Below are 22,487 nucleotides of genomic sequence, written 5' to 3' on the forward strand. Positions count from 1 at the left end.
GAGCATGTTAAGATCATGCTAAAAGCTTATCTTCACATGCTGGGGCCATTAAGGGAGTGTGCCAGGAAGAGGGGATGGATGGCGTCTGCACATTTTATGACGCATGAAGAGCAAAACAAACGTTTGGTTTGCTAAGGAATGACCACTGCTCAGGTTCAGTAAGAGCTAACAGTGTCTACATCATCAACTGATTTTATACTTTACATCAACTGGATAGTTTTTGAATTGTTTAAATGGAGCTGGATGAAATATGCAGTGTCACTGAAGACAAAAGCTAGGACTTAGTGGATGTTCATGGGCTCTCTGTCCAGGGTGAACAGAGCTTTAATGGTGAAAAACTTAAAAATGAATACTCAGTTATTGTTATCTCTTTGGTGCGTTTGCAGCATGTTGGGCATCCCACAAGTGGTATTATTATCTGTATTTATATTACACAGGTTTCACGTGACTATTTCCATCTGCTGAAGCCATGAAGTCAATATTTAGGTTCACATTGCTTTTGGCTACAGCAGGGTAGCTCTTATCAGAACCTATCATGTGAACACAGAGCAGCTACTGAACCAATGCTTTATCATGAGTAAGGTGCATAAAAATAAAAGGAGAGTGAATGCTGGTCTTAAATGAAAGCGATTGGCTGATTTGGTTTATTTTCTGCATTAGAGCTGAATAATTATATGGAGAGTAAACGTTACATCCCTGTGTTTGAGCTGGAAGCAGGGGTCCCATCTGGTTAGCTTGACCACATAAAGGCTTTACAAGGCCTTTTAATTTTCAGTCTATTATGTTTGTGACAGAAAGCCATCACTCTCTGGTAATTGTCCGTTGTTGAAGGACAGGAGAGAACACAGACAGACACATCTGGTGTCTTTCAGTGTCCAATCTCTGCACACACATTATCACCATGTTCAGCATGAACATCAGTATGATTAAAGGGGTGTGACTTGGCATGTTAATGTGTTCACCCCTTTCCATTATTTATGAGTTACATTTGAATGGTACTTATCTCAATCTAGGGCAGCCATGCAAATGAAGCAGAGGTTACTTTACATTCTTGTGTCTTTTTTATATTTAATGGTATCTATTTCTCCTCATTATAGGGTGATAAGTGCAGACGCCCCTCTGTAATGTTTCTTTAATTTAGATTCTCTGTAACATTCATTTCTGCTGCAGTATATCAGTGCTGAGATTAACTTAAAATTGGGCTTCGGGGAGTGGGGAGATTGGGGGGAGATGGGGAGAGTGCAGATGCAGAAAATGGCATGGTTCATAATAACAGAAAATGTCTGTAACAGTTGCATTATTTGGCAGCACTGTGGATAAGTAAATATGAACTGTTAGGGTCTGCTAATTTTCACATTTTTTTATTCTCTATCCCTCTCTCCGCCCTTCTCTTGCAATGATTTACAGTGTTTGGTTGCTCTTGTCTTCCTGTTCTCTCTCCTCCTACCCTCCTATCCTGACTTTGTCCTTGAATGCTGGCTAGCCCACAAAACATTATTATGGAAATGTTTAAAAGTGACCGTGAATCAACATCTTGAAGGACAACTTCTCTCTCCTCCCTTCCTGTCATTTTACCTCCTTCACCTGGTGACTCTGGTTTCTAGGAAACCGGTTTGTGCAGTGACGGGGCAGGTACAATTAAGGTTGAGTGGATAAATATAGACATGAACAAACCAGCCAGCAAGGGAAACTTGTGTCAGAAGAAAAGTACTCTAATATTCGTATCATTTGAAAAGAGATGGATAAACTTCCCATGGCTGACAGGAAAACCAGGCTGTGCTCGAGGGGAGGGATAACAGGTACTGTGAGGTATTTTATATGGTATCATCAGTTTGACTACATGAAAAAAATACAGTCATTTTGGTTTCTGTTAAAGGTCTAGAGGTGAACCACGGAGTTAGAAATAAAGCTGGAGGAAGCTGTCTTTAACACAGAAACCCACAAACAAAGGTGCTAAGCTAGACTGGTGAGTCTTCAAGTGTGGGTGTAGTTACCTCGAACATGCAGACAATTTAAGACATTTGAGACAGTTTTTCTTGTTCACAGCATGTCACGCTTGGTGTCTCTTTAGAGCAGTCTGAGGCACACAGGAGTATATTTCCAACCTAATCTTTAAAGTTATTTATGAGTTCAAATCAGATTGCTTTGCTCTGTTGATTAATAGACATCAATAATCACACTGCATTCTGGATAATATAACAACAACACCAGCGATGACTTTTAAAGGCTGTGATTTTCTGTCCTGTTGTTGCTCTGGAGCAGGTATGTAAACAGTCAGGAGAGTGATTTTTATGATAAAAGGTTTGTTTGCACCACTTTTAGATGGTGGTGAGATACCGATTACACACAGTGTTGATGATTGCTCTGACTGCTGTGTACAAACAGATTAGCACACAGTTTTTTATTAAATTAGTCTATTGTTACAGATGAATTAAACACAAACCATCATTGTGGTGTTGTGGTGCTGGCTCTAATAGTAAGCCTCCATATTCTTTTACTTCCTTCCATAGAAATCTGGAAGCTTACCTTTACCTCCTGTGCTGATATATTAATACAACACATATTGTATATACAGAATGATTTCTGTTGTTAAGCTGTGCCTTTAACATGCAGATTTAATGAACTGCAGTGTTTGGCAGTTTTGCTTTGTGCTGATGGTTTGCAAACTTCTCTGACCCTCGCCATGACAAATCCTGCTTCTACCTTGTTGATTTCTTGGTGTGGCCTGGTTCGTTTTATAGTATAGAGAACATAAAAGTCATGTGACTAATAACAACCTGTAGACTCTTAGGTTTAAGATGTTCAAATCTAATAAATTAATAGAAATATGTATTACAGCAAAGTATCCTCCACAATGTGTGCAGTTTGTATTTACAAGAAATGCAGACATTTTTGGTCTAAATCTACCCCCTTTTCTCACTTCCTCTTTTAGTAATTAAAATAAATGCATTTTTGCCTATTGCTGAGCTATATGTTACCACAATGATATACTGTGTTTACACCACTTCCCAAATTCTGTGTGGGTGTGTGCAGTTTTTCTCTCTGCTGTGATTCTCAGTATTTTTATGCTTAAAAAATAAAACATCAAGATAATAGAAAAAAGCAAAATAAACAGGAAGTTAATGAAGAGGAAGAGGAAGTTTTAGGGGTCAAAACCAGGAGCTGGACCAGAAGCCTTTACCCTTGTCAGTAATCTTTAATCAATTAAGTTTGATCTAACTTAACTTATAGAACTTTCTCATCCCTTATAGAAGCATAACATTTTGTCTTTTTAGTGTGTGTGTGTGTGTCTTTAGTGCTGACATGGTAACACATCCCCCCACTTCAGGAAACAATAGCCGTATGATGTGACAGGGCTGAGAGTCAGTTAGAAGATGGGGGTTTTCTCTGTAGAAAAGTGTCCAATATCTACATAATGATTTTGATAAGCTGCTTACATGTGTTATACACTCTCAATAGGGAACTTATAGAACAGATTGGGGTCCAACTCTTGTTCTGTAAAATAACTTTATGTATATGTGTGTGTGAACAGCAGGCAGGCCTGTCATGAGGAGTCCAGATGGTGGGTGGAGAAAGCCCTTCTTTAATCCCTGAGCCAGGATATTATACCCCCCCTCCTCCTCACAGACACACACATACACACAACCACAACGTCATCCGTACTTCCTCTGCTCTGCTTGTAGGGCTTCCTGCTGGGACTGCCCACTTTTCTTTGACATGTCATTATCCATGTACGCTCCATTATGTCGTCTCAGGTCAGCACTGCCGTGATGTTACACTCTGACTGACACAGTGTTAAATTTAAAACCTAGTGATGCATGAATAAGCTTACAAAATGTAGACTCATATTGTTGTCCAACATCCTTGGTTACATTTTAGAGAAATTTATCTGTCGTTGCAGTGTTTCCAGGTTGGATAAAAACAAAAGAAGTACTATCATTATCACATCACCAAGCCATGCACATTTTTGATCAGTGAGGTCAGCTCAGCTTTAAAGTACTTTGTCGTACAGCTGTGACACAGTGCCGTGCAACACTTGCACATGTCGCTGCATGTCAACAACTGCACTGATCATCCTGCAGCTTTGATGCTTCCTACTAGACCAGGATCATGTGTGTGTGTTTGCTGTAGTCTGGTTAATGTATTGTATGAGTTACGTACAGTATGTGTACATTTGGGGACTTAGCGATGCTTTTGAGCTCATCATTGTTTTTACAACCACTATTTTCTCTTTAATCTTTTATGTGCATATTAAACGGCTGTGTTGAAAGAGTGTTAGATCTCCCCACAGACAATGCCCTACATATCACAGACAGGCTAATTAGGGTTTCTGTCTCCAAGGGGTGGTGTATTCCTTTTCATTCTCAAAACAAACACCCAAGTCTCCAGATCTTGATAAATGCAGGCTCCAGAAGAGCCGTTCGAATCTCCAGTTCTCCATATATGACCTGTTTATAGCCTCAGCTGCTTTACACCACAGAGTGTATTGGAAAATAAAATGCTGTGCTCCTGTTTCCATTCCCCCATTCTCATTTTGAGCTGCAGTTTGTCATAAATAAAACATTGGGGATGCCTGAAACTGTTTGGGTTGAGTATTAAAATATCTTCCTGTTTTCTTGTTTGCTTATATTCTACACAGCATGTGTCAGCTTCTTTAAAGCAAATCTTGTGTTTTGTTGTTGCAGAGAGAAAAGGAAAAGCTCCCTGTTGCAAGACCAGGAGTGCTGAGGAGGCCTGCGTGGCCGTAAAAATCGAACAGTCCAGAGGTAAGAATGATCGCCCCTCTCACCTTCCTGTAATCCTCACCTATTAATACAAGGGTGATGGTTAAGAGTGTACCTTTATATAGATGGTGTTTTTTTTTAGTGTAGTTCTACGTTACATTTTTCCAGCAGTCATAGAGTTTACAGATTCGTCCTTTGAACATCATCCTGGAACATAAGCTAGGAGTCCTGCAGCACAGAGCACGAGCTGTACCCACCAGCTCAGAGGGGAAGAAGAAGGAGCAGCATCACATCAAGGCCCTGCAAACTTGTGGCTACCCCAATTGGGCACTCGTCACACTCGCACTTGAAAGAATATTATCATCCCATTCATATCAGGAGTATGAGAGTAACTCTGCAGGATTTTCAACAACCATGACATCCCAGTCCATTTCAAACCGATGACAACACTGAGACACAAGCTGGTTCACCCGAAGGATAAAACTCCTAGGGAAAAACACAGCAATATGATATATGCAGTCCATGCAGTATATACAGTAATATGCAGTGAGGAATGCTCTGATCTGTACATTGGAGAAACTAAACAACCACTCCACAGAAGAATAGCTCGGCACAGGAGAGCCACGTCCACAGGACAAGACTCAGCTGTTCACCTCCACCTCAGAGAGGAGTCAAGTAGGCATCTATGTTAAGCTGGAAAACCTTCCCTTAACAGAGGTGGTGGACTCAGACATCATCTTTCTACCACATACAATGCAGTGCTTCCATCCATTCCCAGGAAGTTTCACTCCAAGTCACATGCTCACAGCAAGAACAATGGGCTGTCTACCTGTCCCACTCACTGTAGTCTCATAGTCACCAGTCTTTGACACACCTGCCACAGTCAGGCAGACCAACACAGGTAAGTATGGAAACATTTAGAGCCATTGTTGGTTTCTCACAGACCCACCCACTGAGGTCCTCCACCACATATGAACGTTTCCCCACCAAACGGTTAGAACTGATGAAGCTGCTTGGAGGAGCAGTGAAACGTCTTCAAGAATGAAAATGACCTGGATGACTGGGAATCTTCATCAACATTTCTGGATGTCATGTCATGACATGTGGGTTTGAGTCTTGTCCTGGTGAAAGAGGACCATGCTTTCCAGGATTGGGATTATCTTTCAGGCCACCGTGTCCTCATTGACCTCCTGAAGGTGATAAGAACATGAAAGCAAGGTAGCATTACTGCATGGTGGCTGATGTTTCTCATCACCCCTCAATCTTTATTTTAAAAGCAGATCTTTACATGTGAGAACTACTTTGTTCATTTACTGTGCTTTCCTGTCTGTCTGCATTTGTGATGGTTTGAGAGCAGTTTGCATTGGCCTTTTTATCTTGTGATCAGCGCTGCTACAAACCCTATTAAGATGCAAAGCTTTGTTACTTCTTAGTCACCACATAATAATTACAGCAGGGGGGCTGTGTGTATTTGCTTTCAAAAAAAGTTTTCAAAATCTTCCAGAACTTTTGCAGTTAGACTTCATCTAATGAGATCTTCTAATTCTTCTAAATAAACTGGCCAGTTAAAATGCACAGCAAGGGTGCAGGATGATGCTGTGAAAGGCTCTATAAACACTCTGCACACACCCACACTGCAGCTCTCTGCTATGCAGCGGTGTGAAGAAAGCTGCAGGTCTCTGTTCTATTTTTATATCAAACTTGCATGTGTGTGTGAATTGTTCATAGTCTGCTTCGTTTGATGAATTGGTGCTTTCCTCCAGCCCCCTGCACCTTCCTATTTCTCACCTTTTCCATCATTCTTTTTTCTACCTCCTAGTTCCCTCCTGTAAATTTCTTCTTTTGCCTTTATGTCATTGTCCTCTGTCTTTCCCATCTGGTTCCCCTCTCCATCCTCTTCTTTATCTGATTGTTCCATGAGCCCCCACATGTGCCTCCTGGTTTAAAGCAGACTGGGCTTCTAATCTCACTTTGGCCCTCGGATTAGAGGGGATGATGCAGGGTTAATCTGAAGAAAGTCTGGGTAGTTGAACAGAAACAGCTAATCCCCTGGTGGTAATGGTTATCTGTCACTTTGTCTGTCATGCTGCCTCACACACACACAGTCTGTGCCAGCCTGATGGGCATAATGACCGCCTCCTGTAAATCCAGACTGTAACTACACTGTGTAATCTCGTTGACTAATCTAGGGCACCAGGAACTGGGATTTGTGAGTTATGTAGCACTGAAAGTGTCAAAACCAAAAATGACCAAAAAATTGTTGTTAAAATGTGGACGTGTGGAAAAGATGCGCAGAGATTCTGACACAAAAGACACACCTGATATAAAGGTTAGGCTTAGAGTTGATGTATAGGGACACTTAACCAACTTCACAGAGTTTGTCAGTTGAATATAGCAGAGGCCCATCTCAACATGACATCATAACAACTTGCTTCTCTTTTATAGTATGGAAACATGTGAGTGTAGTTTGGTGCAGCCCCTTGTTCTGAAGCATTTCCCATTTCCCCAGATAACAGTGAAAGCCAGCCAACCAAAGAATGCAGATATCTGCAGACATTAGCCATTCACACTGACCTGAGTTTTTTCACTGTGGAAATAGATCATTAAAAACATAGAAATTTGTCTGTTTTAGTTATACAGATACAGAGCAACTGATCATAACCTAAGCTCTTTGTTTGAAGTTTTGCAAGGTGACGGAAATTGAATGGAATTTGTCCTGGTCCAACAGGTTTACTGAGAGAGCAAAATAATGCCTATCATTCCTTCTAATCCGGCCCAGCTGACACACAATGCACATCACTGAGCAAGCAGGTGTCTCTCAAAGTATACACTGTTCTCGTGTGTGTGAGAACGTGTGTGTGTAAAGAGCACACCTCTTCTTTCACAGACAGCAAGATGATGCATACAGTTTCTGTTATATCATGTTGTAGGCCTTAAATAAAGGCTTCCTGTTGCTGGTTTGGCTTTTTTTTTTCTTACTGTGACGCCCATGTAGATCAAATAAGTCAGCACCTTATAGCATGACTGTCACACAGAAGCTCTATCACAGGATAGAGATATCAGTTGAACATGGAAAAGCCTGAGTTCCACTTCCCTATGTTGACTTCTGCAAAAGGTAAATCTAGTTTATGTGTTTGTTGTCTGGATCTTGGTATCATTTTCATAAAACTCACATGCTTTTGTGGATTTTTCACTTCTAGTTTGAGCTCAACATGGCTGGTTCTTCGTTTTTGTTACTTCAAATATTTGGCCAAGAAGGGTGCCTGCAGGGGGATGAAACGATTAGATTAGAAGCTGCAGAGCTCCATGTAGATTCTAGCAGGCTAATGATACAACTGAAACACTTCAGGCTATTGTGTCGGTCAATCATTGATCTGACTGACTGAGCAGGGTGGACACAATGAGACATGTGCTGTCTCTTATATAAGCGGTTGTCTGTTTCACGACTACACTGAGTCTGATGTATTTAGAGAGATTAAAGAAAGGAGAGAGAACAATTTGTGCATTTTAAATGTTGTGAATCCTAACCTCTTTCTTTCTTTGTTCACTGTTAATCATGATAAATGTGCCTTTTGGCACTCCTGTTCAAAGTCTAAGCTTGCAGGTCAGAGGTGCAGAGTTGTGTGTTGTGGACCGCTGGTGTGTACTTTTGTAAAAGCCACTTAAATAAAGGGTGTGTGAGCAAGATTGAGGGAGGAGTCTTGCTCATTCTGTGAAGTCTCCTCACGGCAGTACTGCCTGGGAAGATGCATGAAACCTAAACTTAGTGGTCATCTGGGACGCACACGCTCTCAGTATCACAACTGAGGAGGACTGGCTCTACCTCTGTTTCACACACGCGCAGGGTGAGTTGAAGTGATGGCTGTGTCTGTAGTTTTCTGCTGTTTAATGTTAACTCTCCCTGCATTGTCTGGTCTTGTCTTAACCCTCTATTGCATGTGATTCTGTCTAATTCTGTGATCTACAGTACTCTACCTGATCATGCTTTGAGAGAAGCTTCAACAGTTCAGAAATTTCTGAGCCTTTTATTTGATGCTCTTCGTGTGCACAGACAGCTTCACACATGTACTTCAAACATATGGAACAATAGTAAGCCCCTTCATGACTAAGCGGACACTGAAGTATAAAGGATTTTCTGCAGACAGCTTTTAACTTCAACCGCTGTGTAAAAGCCAGCATGACAGTATTAAGTATGCCACTGCCTTACTGACAAGAAGCAGAATTTGTAAAGAGTCCTGTCAGACATTTCTTGTGATCCAAGTGTCACACCCATTGGGCTGTGAGGCGAGAAGACAAAGCTTTAGTTTCACCACGCCGTGCCACAGGTTTTTTTTTTTTGCTTTATGTCTCACTATAAAGACACATTTTGCCAGAGGGGGTGTTGGGAGGAGAAAAGAAAAGGTTGAGGCGAAGGGACAACTAAAAGACAGGTCAGGCAGGCCTGTGAGGGAGGTGCTGATGTCGTGAACATGCAGTAGAAATACCTCAGGGCAGATTGGAGCAGCTGCACCTGTACAGACACAAGGGTTGTTGTTCTGTATCTGCTGTTTTTAAATGCATGAAATCTGCTGTGGCTGTATTATATTTTGGTGGAGACTGAAGGTCTTACCCGAATTTCCCTGAGGGACATTCCTGAAGGGATTAATAAAGTATATTTTAAGGATTTGTGGTTCTCAGAGGGTGCACCTTGTAGCCTCTTTGTGACATGAATTACAGTTCCATTCTGATTTCCAGTAGACGAGTTTTCTTCTGTATTTTTTGTTTGCTAATTGAACATCACAGATGTAGCAGAAAATAAGGTTATTAATCAGTAGATCGGAACATGGAAACAGCTTTCTCTTTGACACTTTTTAGTTGTTACATCATCGACCTCAGCGCCACGCTGATGGAGGATTGTAGCCTGTCCTTCATTTATAAACCTGATCAGGTCCTTGGATGCCTGCTTTTCAGTTGGTTCTTGTGTGTTCCCACCTGTTAATGTGACTGCATGTCCTTCAGACATGTGCGACATGTTCATGGATCCATCAAGACTTTACAAAATCCCACGACAATCTACCAGCACTTGCTGTAGTGTTTGACTGCCAAACTGGCAGAACCTACTGTGCCTGGATCCAAACTATTTTGGGCACTATTTTAGGACATTGCTTGTTTTTACATTTGGGCTGCAGTGATACATTCCTTCAGCCTCCTTTGTCAGCCTGCAGTGAACTTGTTCCCCCCCCCCCCCCCCCCCCGCTGCTGTGTGCAGTGAGGTTGTGCATGCAGGGCTGAATTTAAGCTCAAGTAAACCACATATTCTAGCAAGTGTTTTGACAAACATATTAATAGAAAAACATAAAACATGCTATTCTTTTTCTAAGCATTGAGTATATTTGTGTACTCAAGACTGATTGCAAACTATAATTTAGCACAAGACTGCACTCACTACTTCTGCTCTGCTACTGATACTTGACCTTTACAATAACATTTCTTGTTTCTTGGTTCTGCTGTGCAGGGATGCAGATGCCTTCTGGTTCACTGCAGACTGTACTGAAATAAATGTTTTTTCAGAAAGTAAGCTGGGGCTGGTTGCCATGGCTGCAGGTCTCGCCATCCTGCAACACGCAGGGACGGAGGCAAAGGTTGTGTCTCATTTTGACATGTTGAGTCCCCACTTCCTGGATTGCTGTGGCGCTCCTGAAGTGTTTCTGTTTCTGTGTAAACTAGACTTCCTTTGTACAGTGAAATCACAACAAGCACGTGAAGACGTCACATTTGACATATAGGTTGTGTTTTCGTCCTTATCCACCCCTGCTGTTTGTATGTTGGCTCTAGACAGCAGTGCTCCTTTCCCTGTCATGCAGAATCAAAGTGTTTATGCTGGGTGGTGGCTGGCTGCTTGTAATTTACTGTACACAGCAGTCTGTCGCTTGTGCCAAGTTGGATTTAATGAGAAGATGCCAGAAATGTGCATCTATGTTTACGTCTTATCTCGAGCACTTTAGGTATCTGCACAGCTTGCTCAGGTTCAAGTAAAAGCTGGCAGGGTGGTAGTAGTGTACAGTTGTGGGATTGATGGTTGAACTAAGAACCATGCAGAAGACAGAGCGAAGCAGTGGACATAGGACCCCCTGCCCTCTTCTTGCATAAATGCAGAACTGCAGTTTCCCAGCTGAGATGTTATTTCTGGTCATATATACTTATAATAATGAACAACTTGTTTCTGTGTGTTTTTGTGGTCTCTTAATGTGGTGGTAAAGTGAAAGTCAAGCACCTAATCAAGATAAATTCCCAAGGCTGCTTTTCTTAATTGATCAGTAATTTCGGGGCCATATTTAGAAAGTCTGCTTTCCCAAACACAGCGTGGGACCATTTCCAGTCAGACAGTTGCTAGAGCTGTTGTCTTTAATTACGGTCAGGCTGTAAAAATGGAAGCTATGACTGTATCATTCTGTGGTACTGTTTTCTCTTTCTGTTTCAGGTTTGGTAAGATAAAGATCACTCTAGGGAAAATAAATATAGGCCTCCAAGCACCATTTTGGCATGTAGTAACAGAAGTTTTGTAAACAAACCGTTTAGCTTTTCTTTAATTAATCAACTGAACATTTGATTAAATAATGTAAGAAACCAGAAAGATGGGAGGAGACACTGTTGTGTTGCACTTTTGTGTAGTTTGTGTGTTATTTTACCTTCTGTCTGGACTAATCATTCCTCCATAATTATAAGAGTAGAGGATCCTTTCCTGAAATGGTTACCCTGCATGAGGATGTTCTCTCCTCAAAGTGCAGATGGCTGATCTATTTTTAGACAAGATGAGACCTAGAGGAGTCTATCAAGAAATTAAGATGTCTTCTCAATGATTTATGGCCCAAGGATGGAGGATTTAGCCTCTTCTTTGCAAAACAGATGAAGACCATACTGCACATTCTGTACTGCAGACCTTTATGACTGAACACAGACCAGACACAAATGACAGATGTTTAACTTTTACCACAGTGTGAACGTATATACTTCATGTTCCAATATTCAAGATAGCCTATCGCTGCATTGATTGTGCATTCAGCCTATACATCGGTGCCTTTTGTTCAATCGCACACATCTGTTTATGTGATCGCCTTAAATGGAACCTAATGGACTAATAGTGTGTTAAATAATGAGAGTGCATGCACTCTCCTGGCTCTCTATATACGGGCATTTGTCGTATTTGACGTCTGTGTGTGTGTGTGAGAGAGAGGTTGGAGATAGGTTACTGTAAACACTGCCAGTACTTCAAAAAACCATCTGCTTACAGCTGGTTAGTTAAAAGTCTTCCTGCTTCTAATAGTCAACTGGATCATTAGTCGGATAATCAACTGAAGTGTCTGGCACTCCCTAACATCCAGTCCTCAGCTGTTATCATGAAGCAGCAATGAATACAAGGTGGTAATATCTTAGGCACAGGAATACCTCAGACCTTTAACTATTAAGCTGACCACTGACAGCAGTGGCAAGATGGTGCTAGGGTGTTCTGCTGCTGGCCGGCTGTCGCTATGCTCTGTGTTTTTGATGTGGATGCTGCTTTACCTGTGCTGTCAAGAGGTGTTCTCGCTTCTCACATACGATCGGCAAACTCTGCTTGAGATCGGATGCTTCTGCAATCAGCTTACAACTGACCCGGTGACTAGCTCTCCTCCGTTCCTTGAGGAAATACCGGCCTTCCTGAGGCGCCCTCCTGTGTATCTAACCCACAAGAAACGCCGAGGGAGACGGGGGAAACGCGGTGGCGTCCGGGTGAGGATCGAGGCTCTCCTGAGATCTGCTAACCAAATTGCTCTGGAGGTCCCCCGATCTCTTTTAAAAACTAGAGGTGACCGGGCCTTCTCAGTCGTGGCTCCCACTCTGTGGAACGCTCTGCAAATGGCCTCACCACTTTTAAATCTCTACTTAAGACTTACTTATTCACCTTGGCCTTTGCCTGAGTATTGGCAGCTCTTGGGGATTTTATGTTTTATGATTGTATCTTTGTTTTATTGTATTTTACTGCAGTTTATTTCTTTTATGTATTTTATCAGTTTGAGTTTATTTTATGTATTTTAATGTTAAGCACTTTGGTGGGCGACGCCCTTATAAATGTGCTATATAAATAAAGCTGACATTGACATTGACATTGACATAATGTTGAAGTAATCCAAGTTTTTTATAATACTTTCCAACTTTTGAGTAATCTAATGGAATATTTGTAATAATTTCCAAATGGTGATATAAATGTATCATTTCTGTAATCCTTTCCCTCTTTGCCTCTCTGTGTCCTTCAGCTCTAGGCAGCAGCCCAGCGTGCGAGCGCAGCAGCGCACCCAGCGTGCAGGCGTGTCTGAACCGGGCGGGTGGAGGGGCGTCCAACAGGAGCAGGGGAGGGGTCAATGGAAAAGGCTCTGGAGGCAGGCCTTGGCTGCAGTCTAAACCACAAGGTACAGAACTGCATGTCACCACAGCCACATTGCACAGTGCAAAGTTCGGAGAAAGCGTCATCATCAAATGAGTCTGTGATTCATATCTGATAGTATTGACACACAGACTTGGACCTTCCCACTGATTTTAATGTTGTTGTCTGAAAAACACTGCTCAGTATTTTATCACTGCACATTTAATGGCTGTGCACATGTTTATGAAGCAGTTGAAAGAAACGTTATATAAATTGGCCTGGGATTGGCAGACACCTGAGTCATTCCTCTTTTATTTGAGCTGAGTAAATCATTCTCCATTGATAGGACCAAAGCCTGGGCTTCTTGTTTTCTGCTGCTGTAAATCAAGCAGGGAATTCAGTAGCAAGCCCAGCATTTGATGGATACAAAAATGCCTACTCTACACTTCACGTGTAATACTTTTGGGAGGTTTAAGTGCTGTTCATGGTATGTTATGCTGCCCCCTTCAGCTTGAAATTGAGATTGCAGCAACATCCCCAAAAGTGTAGTTAACAGCCTGCAAGATATTTCACCTTCTCGCTCTTCTCCGCAGTGCCTCCAAAGCCACCACACCTTCAGAGCCCAGTGACAGAGCTCTCGTCCCCCCTTGGCCACATCCAAAAAACACTGATCAGACCCAGCATGGAGGATAGGGTTGGAGGAGGAAAAACGGGGGCTGTGACCCGGGAGAGACCTAAGGAGAAACACTCCAAAGTGTCAGACCTGATCAGCCGGTTTGAGGAGAACAGGTATGAGCTAACTTAGAAGTAGAAAGGATGAATTGAGTTCTTATGTTACTGAAGGTTCTGTGTAAATAGTTGATTTTATCCAATGTGTTCAGTAATGTTATTCAGCGTTATTCAGCATTACTCTCGCTTGAAAAATGTTTGCTGATTCACAACACTGTAACAGCTTGTGAGCAGCAATTTTTTGCCATGATAGATTGGTTCTGGTTGAATAACTCTGTCTACGTCACATCATGGCTTTTTGTAATAGACCAACACTCTGTGGTAATCACAGCGGCGGAAAGCTTTGTCTTCTCTAAGAGTTTGTACTCGGGCTATATCAAGGATGAAAAGCAGAAGTCTCTTGATTAAACTCTCCAGCCTTGACTCATTGATTGTACCTCTGAGGAGAGCTATGTACACACACACACAGAGAGAGAGAGAGAGAGAGAGTAAGTGGAGATTAGTCTGTGTCTGACGAGCCAAGCGTTAGCAAGGGGATGAAAGGAGATTTGTACAGGCGAGGGAGGGGGGGCAACACAGTTCCTCATTCAGTAGCAGGACAGGACAGCGAGATGTAACAAGAGTAAGGTAGGATCCCTTCTGTCAACTTGTCACGCCTCATTTTTACATGGTGATATAATTATTCAGAAGTGTGGTTTTACATGAAAAACTGTTGATTCTAATGCTTTAGTGACGAGGCAGTTTACTTGTGTACATCCTCTTTTTTGTGTGGTGCTTGATGCCAATTTTGTGCGTAGCTGTGTCTCTGTCTCTGTGAGAGAGGCCCAGAAATATTGCTCCAACAATGGTGCTCTTGTCCCAACTGCTTCGTACAGTTGCACCCTGTGCTATGTAGCTTCCCCCTATCTCTGCACTGGATGACTGAATAAAACCAGGCATTCCCCACACCTGTCATCACATTTCTAACGTGGAGTGAGGTTAATCAGAGTGATCGGGTGTGTCTGGATTATCCCTCTAGTGGCCCTGAAACAGAAAGAAGAGAAAGGTCCACAGCTTCAGAGAACAGAATTAGCCTACTAATATACTAATCTGGTTCACATGGCACTTGGCTGCCTTCAGATGGCCACATAGCGAGGTTAATTATTGTCTAGTTCAGCCTGTTTTTAAAACACTGTCATGTGGCGGAACACTTACTGTGCTATTTATAATCAAAGAGGAACCAATGTGTGCACTTACAAAGTAAAGCCTGTGTATAAAGGCAGTATTAAATAGCATCTCATGCCAGTCAAATGTGGTGAAAATATGTTGCTTCGCATAGCTTAGGTGGCCGATGGCCCAAAACGGAATTGTCTGTGGAGTGTTTCTTGTTGTTCCTTTATTTATACATACTTCCTGTTTCTACTGGGCAGTAGCATACAAGTGCTGCAGAGGGCGAATCTAAAAAACACCTGCTAGTCTAAGTAAAGGTTAAGGTAACAGTTATAGAATGTATAGAGGCGAGACAAGGGAACCTTTTTACGTGTTAACAGTTTCGCTTTTGTGACGGCGGAAATTAGATGAGCGAAAGCGAGCTGTGATACAGTTTCTGCTTGGTGGATTTACAGGGAAACAGCTGCACTGACTGCAGCTACAGGATGTCAAGCAGCTGAATGGTGACATTGTTTGTGTTTGTCTTTATCCAACTTCCATTCCTGTGCTGCACGGTTTTTACATTTTCATTCATGTCTGAGTAAAGAATAAGAGACCTTACAGTGCAATATATAAAGCAGATTCTGTGTGTGTGTGTTTGTAGAAATAGGACAGCATCCACCTCATGGGATTTGGGATGTGCCCCTCCTCTTTCTAGTACTACTGCTCCTCCTGTCCTCCTTATTACTGTACCGCCATTCTGTCTTGGTCTGCTCACACTTCCTCTGCATTAAAGCACACTCATAAGACAGCAGGAAGTTAGTGCACCTCCACATGTTTATTTTTAACTCTGACACTCACATGTAAAAGCTCTCTGTGGACCGTTCTGCCCCACACTCTGTGATAACATGCCAGCTGCTATATACCCCCCTCCCTGTAATCTATTTGTTTTTTAGTCTTTCCTCTTCTTTTTTGGGGAAGGTTAATAGTTTTTGCTCTTGCCAAGCTGACCCACTTCCTTCTTTGCCTTTTCCTCTGTTCCTCCAGCAACACAGAGAACAAGCGAGACACCTCACCACTCAAACACATCAGCAAGGCTTCCAACTGCAGCCCGGCTCATCGTGCCTACCAGAAGCAAACGGAGGCCAACAACAGCAGCAGCAGCAGCAGCAGGATTCAAGAGAACCACTCCTCCTCCTCCTCTTCTTTTTCCCCAGTAACAACTGTGACACAGGATGCCCCAAAACCAGCAGCTAACGGGGTAGTAGTGCAGATGGATCAGGACAGGGAGAAGGAGGAGGAAAGCCATGAAAGCGTGAGGACAGAGAAGGCAGAGCTTGTAAATGGAGATATGGGGAGCGCGGAGCAGACGGATGATCATTCACCTGCAGACACAGACAGGACTGGTACAGACAGCCACACTGAGAATGATGACAGTGGGGCTAAAACACAAAGTGAACTAAGAAGTGATGAAGGGAGCACACACACTAAGGTAAGTGCTGTCTGTTTTTTTCCATTTGTGTTGCCCTTAGGTTTGTAAGTGTTGTGACAGAGCTGTCTCATTGCCTAAACCAACCGTCAGCCTTTATGTTCACAATTAAATCATCTGAACTACTTCATCTCTGGGTCAGTATAACATCGTGAAGATAGAGTTACCAGAGGGGAAGCATGTCTAAATATTATTCATCACATTTGTGTGTGTGAGTGAGTGGTTTCTCTGAGGGGTTATTTTCTGTGAGGGCAAAACAGATGTCGAACACTTAAGCAGCTGCGTTTGTACTTCAGCTGCCTCCCCCATGAGAACCTGTGGTGCTGCCATTGTCTACAGATTATAAATATCTCAGGTTCAGATCAATCTGTCTGTTCGGTGATGAAAACAACTACGCAGTATGAGAGAGGAAAAGCTCAGAGCACTGCCAGAGATCATGCTAGCAGCAGATGAGCACATTCTAGTTTGTGTTGTTGACTTGAGAAAGAGAAAGTTAAAACTTTGGTAATAAACTTTTTTTATTGTGTTGGACTTTGTACACTAGTCTTCTTGTCATTAATTCTGTTTATTTGTTGATGAAAGTCAACAGTGTAATAGGTCAACAGTGTGAACCTGATATATATGTGACTGTTATCGGAAAATTAACACTTAACAGTGTGCATCAGTGTAGCTGGTGAAAGTGGACGTTTATTTTATTTTCTGTCGGTAAAGTACTGTGTTAAGCAAGCCACAGGTAGGAAGTATAGCTATATACAGTATAGCTACTGCTGGCTACTATTATCTCTCCGGCTACACTTCATTGTCTTTATGCAGAGCATGAAGTCTGTGCGCTGTGTGATGATTATTGTGATTTATTGTTTAGTAGGTGGCCTCTCACCCAGGCTTTGCTCCACTCATACAAACTTGTGTCTTTGTTAAATTTAGGTCATTTCCCTTTTCCCATTTTCATTTCCTGTTTTGAGAGGTCCCTCTTAATGCCACAGCCCAACCCTGTCAGCCCACTGCTAATGACCTACAAAGGTGCTACATGCTGCAGCTGAACACACATCAGTGTAATGAATGCCTCATTTCCTTGTTGCTTTGCCCTTCACTCGTCATGGCTCTTTAAAAAATAGAGAAGGTCTCCATTCTGAGCCAAGCAGGAACCAGCATGATCATGCAAAGCAAAGCTGTGTGAATAAACTGTAATTGTAATAAAGACAATTTGCTCCACACTTCTGCATTATTGTCATCTCAGATTAACTCCATTCTCTGTGCTGATACCTGAGAAGGCCCTTTTAAGCCACAGAATATTACTCATCATTAGACAAGTACCAGGCTGAAACCATCATTATACAGCCTATGAACCGCAAAACTGGTCCTGTTTCTGACTGTCAGGCCAACTTTATTCCAAAAAATAATACATCCTTACACACAGTCCCATTAATGTCTTTCAGGAGACGAATGAACAAAAGCTGTTCAACATCGCTAGCGAGCTCCTGCACACCGAGAAGGCTTACGTAGCACGACTTAACTTGCTGGACCAGGTGAGGAATTCACTGAAGGCTTCAGGCCGCATCTCCTTGGTTTGTTGTTGTTGTTTTTTTATTTTACATCTTGTAACACGGCTCTGCAGGTGTTCTGTGCCAAGCTAATGGAAGAGGCGAATAAAGGAACATTCCCTGTGGACGTGGTGAAGAACATCTTCTCCAATATCTGCTCCATCCACGCCTTTCACAGCCAGTTTCTGCTTCCAGACCTGGAGAAACGCATGGGCGAGTGGTGAGCTCCAAACAAGTCTACACAGTGAAAATAGATGTTTAATGCTACTGTAATTGGGATAGGAGGAAAAAGACTTTCACTTTGCTCATCTCTTCTTTCTTTCAGGGCGTCCACACCTCGCATTGGGGACATCCTGCAGAAACTCACACCCTTCCTCAAAATGTATGCAGAGTACGTGAAGAATTTCGACAAGGCCATGGAGCTGCTGAAACAGTGGACCGACCGTTCGCCTCAGTTCAAGGGCATAATTCAGGAGATACAGGTACATACGTACCAAGAACCAGAAAACAGAGCATTGAGCAGAGTGTGTGTGATGGAAATATTCACGCATCCTAATTATATTCGGCCAGAGCCAAGAGGTCTGTGGATGTCTCACGCTTCAGCATCACATGTTGGAGCCGGTGCAGCGGGTTCCCCGATATGAGATGCTGCTTAAAGACTACCTAAAAAAGCTGCCTCAGGACGACCCTGACCGAAGAGATGCAGAAAGTAAGTAAAAATAATGACGTTTAAAATGAGGTGTATTGTTTTCTACTTCTATTTAAAGTTTGAATCTATTTTTTTCAGAATCATTAGAAATTATTGCCACAGCAGCTACTCACTCCAACAGCGCCATAAGAAAATCTGTAAGTAAAGATTTTTTCCGGCTGCAGAATGTTTTCAAGACTTTTCCCCTAATGTGAGAAATTCCTTATCATCCAGGAGAACCTGAAGAAACTGATGGAGATCTATGAGATGCTGGGCGAGGAAGAGGACATTGTTCACCCCTCCAACGAGTTCATAAAAGAGGGCCACATCCTGAAGCTGGCAGCAAGGAACACCTCTGCAATGGAGCGATACCTCTTTCTGGTAAGAGACAGACTTGTCTAATGAAGGACGCTGCAGGGAAATAATATGCTGAGGCTTTTTGACCACTTAATTGACACACGTGCATCATTACATGGCAGGAACACCTCTGTGTAAGGAGACATAAGAGGCACATAGGATTTCTCCCAGTTACTGAGATTACCAGATGATGTGATTATGTTTAGGCTGTTTCTTATTAGCCGCACACACAATATGTCCCAGTTGTGTAATTCAAGTAACCTGCAGTAGTGCTGATCCGTCTATTTACGTGTTTCTTTTCTCTGCTAGTTCAACAACATGCTGTTGTACTGCGTACCCAAATTCAGCCTGGGGGGGCCCAAGTACACAGTGAGGACACGAATTGGCATTGATGGCATGAAAGTCCTGGAAACAACCAATGACGACTACCCTCATACCTTCCAGGTGTCAGGGAAGGAGAGGACGTTGGAGCTCCAGGCCAGGTACACATGAGTTTAATTGCTTTCTGTCTGAAAGGGTCATAATAAGTCATTAAAAATAATGAAAACACTTATCAACCTTTCCCAATGCTTTTTCTTCTCTTGCTCTTCCAACTTCTCAGCTCAGAGCAGGACAAGGCAGGCTGGATAAAGGTACACATGCAGTACAATAACAACACTATTAGATGTATTTTGATTCATTTTGATGCAGCATTTCATGTTGCTCTTATTCTTCCAAAGGCTTTCCAGGAAACCATTGAGATCTTCCAGCAGAAGAATGAGTCATTCAAAAATGCACTGAAAGATGCTGAAGAAGTGTCGGTCAGTTTTGCATCAAAATGGTACGCAGTCTGAACACGTCTGTGCCGTCTTGCTGAGTATGTTTTCATTTGAATGCAGAATGCTGAGCTGGGGAAGCGTGCCCCTCGGTGGATCCGTGACAATGAAGTGACGATGTGTATGAAGTGTAAGGAGCCTTTCAATGCCCTGACACGGCGGAGACACCACTGCAGGGCCTGTGGCTATGTAAGTAATCTTCATGTTGTTGTGCCATACATAATGGATGTGGAGCGGTGGGGGTGTATATTCCAAGATCTGAATAATTCCTCTCTACTGCTACTAACCATAAAGTCTTATATTAAAAGAGACCTTTCCACTGGATGCACTTGTGATATTGCTCAGGGAACAAACAGAGATTTTTAATTTTCCTACAGGTGGTGTGCTGGAAATGTTCAGACAACAAGGTGGCACTTGAATATGATGGTAACAAGGTGAACAAAGTCTGCCGGGACTGTTTCTCCATCCTTAAGGGAGAGGGGATAGCTGAGGAAAAGAAGAAGGGCATTCTTGAGGTGATGTCCTGATCTCTGTAAACTGAACATCTTCAGTTGGAGTTTCTGTGCTAATTTCTGACCATTTTTGCTCTGCAGATTGAGGCGGGTCAGTTCACAGATAGCAGCATCATGTGTGGCTTCCTGCAGTACTCTGAGAAGAGCAAACTCTGGCAGAAGGTTTGGTGCATCATCCCTGAGAAGGAATGTTTGGTGCTCTACCTCTATGGAGCCCCACAGGTAAAATAAGAAGCAGTGTCACTAAAAAATATTTTGGTCTGTGCTCTCTAAGTGATGCTTGGCCTTTTCCTCTCAGGATGTGAAGGCCCAGTGCAGCATCCCTCTCGTGGGTTATTCTGTGGATGACAGCGCCCGACCCACAGACCCTCCAGCAAGCTTCCGCCTTACCCAGTCCAAGTCCATCCACAACTTTGCTGCAGAAACTGAGGAGCTTAAGCAGCGCTGGCTGAAAGTGATTCGAGTGGCAGTGACGGGAGAGAAGCCGGAACGGCCTCAGACCAACGGCAGCAGTGCCAACATGTTGGACAACAACAACACGCCAGAAGCCAGTACTGATAGCACATAAAGGGACGTGTTTCCTGCAAACTGCTTTTGGATTGTAGAATGATGGAATGTGCAGATGTGTGCTACATGCACAAGATACAAACACACACTCTCCCATTGTTCTTAAATTCTGAATGTTTAAAGTGGAAACGTAAGTGCTGGATAAGCTGCCCTTCCTCCAATCACTCAAGTTATGCCTGGATTCTCTTCACTGCTAGAGCTGTGCTGGATTACTAACCGACATTTCTGGTACAATCAACACTAGAGCAGAGGGGCCTCAGGATGCATCAACTTCCCTCAAACAGGCACTATTATGAACAGCTCAAACTCCGTCATTATGGACCTGAGCCAGTGGATTAACAGACTTAAAAAGCAACCTGTTGTGAATCAAAGCAAAACTAAGTCTGCTGGTGCTGTGTAGCTGTACAGTATAAATGTTTTTTAATCAGTTGTTTTTAATGCACAGACATTAGCCATCAACTTTGTTTCTATAAAATAGAGGGCAGTAAATATAACATATTTACAGTATTCCCCTTTACTTTGCTTGAGAAGATGGTTCCAAAAGTGTAAAAATGATCATGTGGCAGATAATAATGGTTTCAGCTCTCCTCTATTAACCCTCAGTGATTGCTTAAACACCCTGAGACTGTAAGTGTTTTTGCTTGAGCTAAAAGAAGAAATCAAAGCTTTAGAAAATAGAAGCCAACTTGTCCTAATCTTGGCCTGCACAATGCTGTTTGTGGACAGCAAAAACTGAGGATGATGTCAGTCTTAACAGTTTTAGAAGAGACTTGGGGTCAAATCATTGTTATCTTTTATGTGTCAGAGTTTTCTGTTTAGATGCTAATGCAGCACAATCAGACATAGCAAGCTGGTGCGACAAATGTAAATGTATTTTTAATGCTGTAATTAATTTTATTATTTAAAGTAATTTATAGAGTAAGATGCGCATGATCTGTTAAAACTTAGCACAATTTTATTCCCTCACTGTCTAAGAACTAAGAAGTGCATTAGGTAGATTTGTTTTTCCTGAGAGCAGATGTTATTTCCACTAACTAACCATGCGACCACAGTGCTGGATGGACTGTGGTGTTGCTAGGGAGGGAAATGTGCCTATATTTTCCACAGTGAGTGTGTTCATTCTCATGGTCTAGTTCTACTCCGTGCTCAATGCTGGTGCTCACCTTTATGAACTGTTTCCCTTCCTCAGTATTCAGATAAAAGAGAGCACAAAACTTCTGTGTTAGATCTGAATGTATACGCAGATTTTCACCTCCTCCCATCCCCACCCTAAAAGATTGACGCACTTTACAAAGTGTACCTTTAAAGGAAATAAAATAAGATTAAATGAAAGACTTGATCGACAGTGCATATTACAGTCAAAGCAGTCTGACACTTCTGAGTTATTGAGTTATTGCGATGTTACTTTCACAAAGAATGTCTCGTTTTGGTTCCTTGTTTTGCTTCTCCTGACAACTACATTTTCATAAAGCATCGACCCAGACATACAAAAAAGTGAACTCTTTAGTTGCCGTTTGTGGTTGAGTCGCCTAAGTTCTACATGATAGACGATTCTTT

At 42.4% G+C, this 22,487-nt stretch overlaps 1 protein-coding gene across 7 annotated transcripts in view; it reads left to right on the forward strand.

Annotated features, from left to right (window-relative positions):
- The window catches only part of fgd4a (FYVE, RhoGEF and PH domain containing 4a), a 37,947-nt gene extending 15,520 nt beyond the window's left edge, over positions 1-22,427 (forward strand). For 3 of the 7 annotated variants that reach the window (XM_028407454.1, XM_028407457.1, XM_028407453.1), the window contains exons 2-18: positions 4,686-4,766; positions 12,998-13,150; positions 13,698-13,893; positions 16,009-16,453; positions 17,887-17,976; positions 18,066-18,211; positions 18,317-18,473; positions 18,562-18,700; positions 18,779-18,837; positions 18,914-19,060; positions 19,346-19,518; positions 19,638-19,668; positions 19,756-19,836; positions 19,915-20,040; positions 20,229-20,366; positions 20,445-20,585; positions 20,662-22,427. In XM_028407454.1, coding sequence (XP_028263255.1) covers positions 4,686-4,766; positions 12,998-13,150; positions 13,698-13,893; positions 16,009-16,453; positions 17,887-17,976; positions 18,066-18,211; positions 18,317-18,473; positions 18,562-18,700; positions 18,779-18,837; positions 18,914-19,060; positions 19,346-19,518; positions 19,638-19,668; positions 19,756-19,836; positions 19,915-20,040; positions 20,229-20,366; positions 20,445-20,585; positions 20,662-20,931 — 2,573 coding nt within the window. In that variant the 3' untranslated portion in view covers positions 20,932-22,427. Of the gene's footprint in view, positions 1-1,666; positions 1,800-4,685; positions 4,767-7,764; positions 7,840-8,430; positions 8,570-12,997; positions 13,151-13,697; positions 13,894-14,330; positions 14,461-16,008; positions 16,454-17,886; positions 17,977-18,065; positions 18,212-18,316; positions 18,474-18,561; positions 18,701-18,778; positions 18,838-18,913; positions 19,061-19,345; positions 19,519-19,637; positions 19,669-19,755; positions 19,837-19,914; positions 20,041-20,228; positions 20,367-20,444; positions 20,586-20,661 lie in introns of those variants that run through there. The other 4 variants (XM_028407455.1, XM_028407458.1, XM_028407459.1 and 1 more) reach the window with 4 other exon arrangements.
- Positions 22,428-22,487: the final 60 nt, after the last annotated feature.

This window comes from Parambassis ranga, chromosome 6 (assembly GCF_900634625.1).
Source record: "Parambassis ranga chromosome 6, fParRan2.1, whole genome shotgun sequence".
Classification (NCBI taxonomy): Eukaryota; Metazoa; Chordata; class Actinopteri; family Ambassidae; genus Parambassis; species Parambassis ranga.